General features: G+C 49.6%; 1 protein-coding gene across 3 annotated transcripts in view; it reads right to left on the bottom strand.

Moving 5' to 3' along the window:
• Window positions 1-2,271: 2,271 nt before the first annotated feature.
• Window positions 2,272-7,817, bottom strand: part of SLC4A1 (solute carrier family 4 member 1 (Diego blood group)) — a 41,591-nt gene continuing 36,045 nt past the window's right edge. For 2 of the 3 annotated variants that reach the window (XM_084616031.1, XM_084616032.1), the window contains exons 19-20: window positions 6,994-7,167; window positions 2,272-6,689 (exon numbers count right to left, since the gene is read on the bottom strand). In XM_084616031.1, coding sequence (XP_084472157.1) covers window positions 6,609-6,689; window positions 6,994-7,167 — 255 coding nt within the window. In that variant the 3' untranslated portion in view covers window positions 2,272-6,608. The remainder of the gene's footprint in view (window positions 6,690-6,993; window positions 7,168-7,817) is intronic. The other variant, XR_014709792.1, reaches the window with a different exon arrangement.

The raw sequence follows: 7,817 nt of genomic DNA, 5'->3' as shown, positions 1-7,817 counted from the left end.
ACAGTGTATGGGAAGACATAGGCGCCAACTCCGTGAGTGCTCCGGGGCTGGAGCACCCACAGGGAAAAAATGGTCCCCCTATCAGAACCTTTTCCCTCACCCCAGCACCTCCTGCCCGCCGGTGAGCCCCGCCGATCAGCGCCTCCCCCCTCTCCCTGTGCCTCCTGCCTGCCACAATCAGCTGCTTCACGGTGTGCAGGAGGCTGCAGGGCGTGGGGGATCAAGGATGCACCATGCTTGGGAGAGGGGCAGGAAGAGGTGGGGTGCGGGTGGAGCAGGGGCAGGAAGAGGCGGGGTGGGTGTAGGGCCTTTGGGGAAGGGTGGGGGGGCAGGGTCTGGGGCAGAGCCAGAAGACGAGCACCGTCCAGCACATTGTAAAGTCAGCACCTGTGTGGGAAGATATAAAGTCCCACTGTAGGATATTAACACACCCCACTGTCCTGCCCAGGCAGAAGTGGGGGTCTGTGCTAGACAAAGGAAGGAATGTGTGCTTGCCTTAATTTGCATTTAAGCAGTAAACAGAGTCCTTAAACAGGGAGGGAAAACACAGGAAATTCAAACCAGTGAAAAAAACCCAGCAGGGAACATCCTTCCATGTAGACGTTGTCTTATGGGTCTCAGCTGGAAATGTTTTTCAAGAGGGGGCCTGAAACTGAAAAAGGAGGGACAAACACCCCACAATGCCCTTCCCTCTCTTCCTGCCTATCACATTCTCTGCCCCTGAGAAGACAAAGAAAACAGCTGTTGAACGCTGGGGGCAGGGTCCTGATCTTGAAAATTCGGTCAGTAATCTGCTGGAGCATGTGGGAGAGAATTTTCTTTGCAACTAAGATAGTTTCTTAAGTAGATACTAGTAAATGTTTTATCTTTATTGTTCTGACTTTTATGCCTCATTCCTTATACTCACTTCAGATCTCTTTGCAGTTAATAAATTTGTTTGACTGTTTTATCTAATCCAGTGTGTCTAAATTGGAGTGTCTGGGTACTGTATTTAAAATAATAAACTGGCATATTATTCCCTTAAAGGAATAATGGACGTAATATCTTTGTACTGTCCAGGAGAGGGCTGGGCAGCACAGATGTACATTGCTGGGGGAAGTTCTGGGACTGGGGGCATGCTGGCGTTACTCTGTAGCATAACCCAGGCTGGTAAGAGCCAACGTGTGGCTCTTGCATGCTGGAGGCTGTGTGTGAGCAGTCCCAGTTAGAGGTTCTGCAGGAAGGTACTGTAAAGGGGTTACAGGGCAGGGGTGACCCAGCTACTCGTTAGTCTGGATTGTGCCCTGGTATGTGTCACGCTCGAAGGTATGACTCCTTAGTAATCAGGGTTGGCTGGCCCCAGGCCTTTCAGCCTCTAGGGGCAAGACACCCTGTTATACAAGCCCATGGGCTCAAAGTCCCATGGAAGTTAGGCATCTAAATACCTTTGAGGATCTGAGCTAAGCATTTCAGGACAGGGACTATCTCTCACTAACACCACCTTTATACTAGGAGCCCTTTACCATGACAGGAATACCAGCATACCGTACTGACCAATGACTCCTAATGTCACGACAGCTATATCAGTAGAACTGTGCTCTGTACATAGGGTGACCAGATGTCCCGATTTTATAGGGACAGTCCCAATATTTGGGGTTTTTTCTTATATAGATGCCTACTATCCCCCCCCCCACCCATCCTGATTTTTCACACTTGATATCTGGTCACCCAATCTGTACAGGTCTAGTTAAGCCCACCCCCATAAGCAAAACAAGCTAAACTAATAAAATACCAGCTTTGCCGGTACTGCTGCGTCTACACTAGAGGGTCTAGCCAACACTGCTCTGTTGGTTAGGGATCATCCCTCTGCACTGAGGTACACTGGCAGAAGTCTGTAATGTAGACGTAACCTAAGTCTGTGAACAGTGCCCAGCACACCAGGGCCTTGATCTCATTTGGAGGCTGCACGTGCTACTATCACGTAAATAACATTGTGGTGGAGAAAATCCTACGATGGAGGGTCTGCAGCCCTAGAGACAGAGAGCTGCCAGGGCCCCTGGAAGTTAGGAATTAAAGCAGGTGATGATCTTTTTGCATGTATTAAACTGTTTTATTTGCACAGAATAAGCTCCTTGAGAATGAACTGTTTTTGTTCTGTGTTTTGTACAACACCTGGCATTACAGGGGCCTGATCCATGGCTGGGGTTTCTCGGAGCTATTGCAATTCTCTTAATTCTTATTATAAATAAGAGAATCTGCTGGTAAATGCAAAAAAATAATTTCTCCAGGTGGTTTTTTTCATTCAAATGTATTTTTTATTTTTTTCAAAGCATCATACAGAGGTGCATTATTTTTAATTTCATGAAAAACCAAAGCACACAACATTCTGTTTAGTTCTGACATACAGGTGACAAGGCTACAGAATAATCCTAACACAATATATCTCAAGGTAGGTTTGGTTTGGGCCACACGGGCCAGACAACAATGGTCCGAGTGAGGTACAGTGCAGGCCGGATTCTCACACTAAAGTCAGCTTTGTCCTACGGTCCCTTTCTATCTTTTTTTCTCACAAGGGGAAAAGCCTCTGCTCATGGTCTAATCAATAGTTAAGTAGACAGAATTCTGTCATGTGCACAGACACACAATCCCTTTCGCACACACAAATACATTCCCACACATGATCACCGTTTCCTCTCTCTCTCTCACACACACAGTGCTCAGTTCCAGATCTGGCTTGCACACTGTCACTTAGACATCTGAGCCAACTGGGCTCACTTGGCACCTTACAGGGGTGTTTAGGCAACTAACTGCCTGTTCAAGAGGCCAAATGTAGAACTGAGTGCCTTAGCTGAGCGTATCCAGTTTGAAAATTGGACTTACGTTTAGTATCTCTTGCTACCAGCCCCAGGCAGCAACAAATCCTGCAAAACCCCCTTCCCCATGTGGAAAAGACTGTAACATGTACACACTCTAAGCCCTTTAGTGAGTTCCATTCACATCATTTATTGCTCAGCTCTGGGATCTTTGGGCCTGACTCCGGTTCCAAGCCAGTGTGACTCTTGATTTCAGTGGCATTACACGGGGTAAAGCTGGAGTTACACAGAGCAGAATCAGTCCATTCTCTCTTTCTTTCTTTCTTTTTTTTTAAACACAATTCAATTCATGTTCAAGTCTATCTTTTAAAAAACTTGCCAAAGATCCAGAATCCTTAGTGAATCCAGCATTTAATAAACGAGGTAGGTGGTGCTGCCTCATTCACCTCACACCCTTACTTGCCCCCATTCATTCTTCCAGTGCATGGAGAGGCTTCTCCTCCAAAGAAGACAGTCCCCCCAGAGGCCACCTAAACACAAGGAGCCTGAGTCTCCATCTCCTTACCCAGTTTTATGCTTACGCAGCTCTGCTGACTTCAGGGGGAGTTACTCCTGCTTTAAACCAGAGTAAGGGAGAGGAGTGTCAGGACTGAGAACTATCAGCTGGAGTCTGCAAGGTGCTATCAGGAGCTGCTCAGCACTTTGCATGGTCCGGCCCTATAAAGGAGGCACCATCTGGTTTAAAAAAAACCCAACAAATCATAGAGGATGCGATCCAACACCCATCAGAGTCAATGGAGAGACTCCTATTGGCTTCAGTGGGCTTTGAGGCAGGCTCATAATTTCTAAAGCACAAATTTCTTCTTTACGTTCCCAATAACCCCTGAGATGATTCTACCTGAAAGAATTTCTACCACTTATCTCTATTTATGCTCTTTGTTTGTTTGTTTTCGCATTTCACTCATTTTAGAGACAATGCGGCGAGGGAAACAACCAACTAGTTCGTTTAACCTTATTTCTTCTAGTCAATTTCACTTCCTGGTTCTCATGCCCTAGCAGCTGGGCTGGGGGGTCAGCTTCTAATCTCACTTGCCCTGGTAAGAATCCAGATCATCTCTACTGATGTCAAAGGAGTTGCTCCAGATTTGTATTGGTCTAACAGATCAGAATCTGGCTGGGTGGCAGCCACAGCAGGGGAATGTTTCAATGAAAACAAAATGGATTTAAAAAAAAAAAAGTATATTAATATTAGTTTAAAAACACTAAAGTGGACATGGTGGTCCCTAAATCTGTCTCTACAAATATCCTTTAAAAAAGCCTTCCTAGACTATCAAATGGTCCCCCCAACTTTCTGCATGCACATATACCCTTCCTCATCCCCTAGCACTCTTTTACAAGGCAGAAGCACAATCAGAATATTTTTAAATACATTTTTTAAAAAATAAATTACAAACATCCTTTATCACTAGTGTAAAATATACAAGTAATTTCACCCGCTCTTTTTTTTTTTTTTTTTGCTTTTTACATAGACTCTAACTACAAAAGCATTATAAAACTTTTTTTTTAAGATCCGTTTTATCATTATTTTCTTAATGCCAAATATATAAATTTATCCTCTTCCTATTTACATATTGAATTCCCCGGGACAGATGATAAGTTAATACAAACAAAAGAAAACCAGCTGGGTTCCTTGAAGTCAGTGAAGCGCTGATTATTTAGATCTGCTGAAGATTTGGCCTGAAGTCTTTATTCTACACTAACTAAATCATACAAACAAAGGTTGTGAAGCTCATGATGTTTCACAGACTGAGGGCCTGATTCAGATCTGCCTTAATCTGGTCTGATTGGCAGAGTTACATAGATGCAGAATTGCATGGGCTCTTAGATCGTTGGAAGGCTTGACTCGAGGAGGGATGCTGAGAAAGGGCAGAGCAGGTGCAATCCTCTGCACAGCTGGAAAAGGATCTGAACACGGGCTGGATCCCGTAAGGTGCTGAGCACCCTCCACTCTCATTGTGCTTGTTGGAGACTCTGAGCCCTTCTTGGGACGTCCCACCCACGCCACTGTCCAGATGAAATTGCTGCAGTAAGGAAAAGCAGCACCCGTGTCAGGTTATATAAGGGATCCAATCCAGCGCTGGTGTAAGCGAACACGACCCTAGCGGGGCTCAGCGGCAGCTGCACCTGCTTACACCACTCAGCACTTGGCCCAAGGTCAGCGATGCTGTATTGTGTTAGTCAGAGGGAGCCACATTCTGGGGGAAATCCTGCCCGAGCGGGATTCGAACACAGCTTAGTAACATGGCCAGGCTGAGGATACAGCATCTGCCTGGAGCTAGTGCTCCCTTCCCTTCCCTTCCCTGGGAGATCTTTGGGGACTGGGGGTGAGGATGTTGGAGCATCTGGGGTTGGCCACCTGGTTTCTACCCAGCCCTTTATTGACTGCAAAGGGGTTTGTTAAAGTAACTTGTTATAGGCGCTAATTACATGTCATCCGTGATGAGAGCGCAGAATTCTAACCCCCATCCTCTCGTCCTGAGCTGGACACGGTGCCAGCCACAGCCACACTTTGCCTGCACACAGGAGATCCCAGGGCCATCAGCGAACGCTTTGTCCCCCTCCGGTAACATTTTTTTTCAGGCCTGGCTGCAACGTGAGCCCCGAACCAGGGGAGCCCGGTTCAGTTCCCAAGCAAGTGCCCCAGAGGCCCTGGAAATAAGTATAAAGGAGCAACATGTACAGCTTAGGGTCCTGTCTGAGCAGAGTCCTCAGACTGGTTAGCACCAAAGTTTGTCCGGGAAAGGGCTCGGAAGCTGGTGGGAGGGGAGGTCGGGGAGAATTCACCCCAGCCTCAGGCTCCTGGGCAAAACCTGCCTGACTTCCCCTCTCACCCTGCCCTCCCTGTGCAGAAGGCTGCAGGATGGATCCCTCGGCTAGCCCCATCCCTCCACCGTGGCAACCTGGATTCTGTTAGCCCGAGGCCACCCCGGATTGACGGGCACTTGGTGCTCCCTTGGTTCCGTGGCCACAAGGTGATTCTAAAGGCTGCCTCTCCACCTTGGCTTTTCCTCACTTGCCTTCTTCCTTGCTCTCTTTTGGAGCCGCCTTCTTCATCTGGGAGGAGAAGCAGCCCTTCCAAGCCATCTCCTCGGACTCTGGCTGAGTGCTTACTGTTTTGCTTTGTATGCCCTGGGCTACATACACCAGGGCCAGGGTCTGCAAAGAGACCTGCCAGTGGGATTAACTCTTTAACGGTCTGTAGAAAAATGAAATCTGGCAGGAATCATTACTACCCAGGGGCTGAGGCAAAAGGGAGCACCAGACCACATGCCCGTCTGTGTAGCGATACATACACGGCCGGGCAAGCAGATGAGAGCCAAGATTCCCTCTTCCCCGGAGAGCTGGCCCTTTATCCCAGTGGGTGGGTACAACAGATCAAGCCATAAAAAGAAAACAAAAAAAGAGAAATATATTCCCGGGTCACTTAGCTGCTGAACCAGCGCTGAACGGAGTCCACATCTTGGGTGCCCATCTCTAGCAGTCTGGATGCAGCTTGGAAGCACTATTTGTCCTCCAGGTCAGGTTTTGAAGTCTTGAAAAGTTGCTTTGTGGTGCTACAGAATCGGAAGCGCATGTAATGCGTGTGTGTGAGTGTGTGGTGTGTAGCTACATAGATTCCTTGGCGTGTGTGTGTCTGTGTGTCACACACACACACACACACACACACATTTCTTTGAACCCAGACTCTGGGCTCTCTGAAAAGCCTGGGAAAGGAACCCTCTGTTCCTTATATGGAGGACACAAGAAAGCAGGGGCTCAGATCGGCATCTGCACTTCATGGTACACATCACGGCCTTCTGTCTCATCAAAGGTCACGTCGGCATCGTCTGCGTCCAGCTGGAAGGAAGCGGGGATACCATTAGGGCTCTCGTGGGATGGGGGGTAGGAGCAGAGAGAACCAGGAAGCCCTGAGGGCCTGCCCTGCCCAGTCGTGTGGCTCTCTTCTCAGGGCACGGCAATGGGACTCACATCTTGGGTGCTGGAGGATGGGGATGGAAGATCAAATGCTGTCCAGAAAGGAATTGGGAAGCGCCCTCCTCTCTGATGATTCTCTATCAGGGAGCTGCTCCCCACCTCCTCCATGTCCTCCCCTCCCACCTCTTGGAGCAAAGGCTTGGGGTGCGGGGCAATGGATACCTACACACTTGAGTTCGATGTCCTTGAAGATCTTGGGGAGCAGGAAGCGGCGCAGGGGCACCGTCAGGATGAGGAGGAACGGCAACGCCAAGGAGGCCGGGGTGGACTTCACCACCCACAGGGTGGCCAGGCACATGATCTGGGTGAACGTGAAGATGTGCATCCGCCAGGTCTTCACCTTTAAGGCAAAAGCCGGGGAGATTCAGAGCTGCCCCGGTGGCCCCCACCCCTGAGACAGCACCCCCCCGTACCCCGCTTGGGCAGAGCTGCAACCCACTTGATGCACAGGATCCCACGAACCAGCAGGAGAGTCTAGCACCAAGAGCAAGCACCTCCCCTCTCTGCATGCCCCACACTTCAGATCCGTGCCAGGGAGAGGAATGGGGTGTCTCCCCGCTGCTCCCCAGAGCTGGGGAAGCAGGGGGCATCTGCAGCCTGGGACTGGGGAGGTGAGGGTCTCTGGGGACAGGAGAGAGGAAGGGTTTCCGTGCAGGTGATCTGGGCAGTGGGTGGTCCATGCTGAGTCTGCCCTGGCCCTGCCCCTCCAGGCCCCAAGTGGGAGCGGGATGATCTTTCCTCCTTTCTGATAAGACTGGTGCTGAGTGCTGTGATCCCAGCGGCCTCGGGGCTGGGCTGGCCAATGCACTGCCCCTGCTCCCCCAGCACTGTGAGTAGCACATGAGGGGCTGGCTTAGATCATGCCCCCTGCAAGACTTCTCCAGCCGCCAGACCCTGTGTGGGGAGCTAGGTTCCGTCGGGCCCTGTGGCCCCTGCCAGTTCAGGACTCAGACAGGATCTGTACACAGTTTGCTGTGGCTCAGAGGGGCC

This window comes from Lepidochelys olivacea, assembly GCF_965140295.1.
Source record: "Lepidochelys olivacea isolate rLepOli2 genome assembly, chromosome: 27".
NCBI lineage: Eukaryota > Metazoa > Chordata > Testudines > Cheloniidae > Lepidochelys > Lepidochelys olivacea.
The sequence above is the reverse complement of the archived record's forward strand: the minus strand, read 5'-3'. Positions and strand labels throughout refer to the sequence as shown.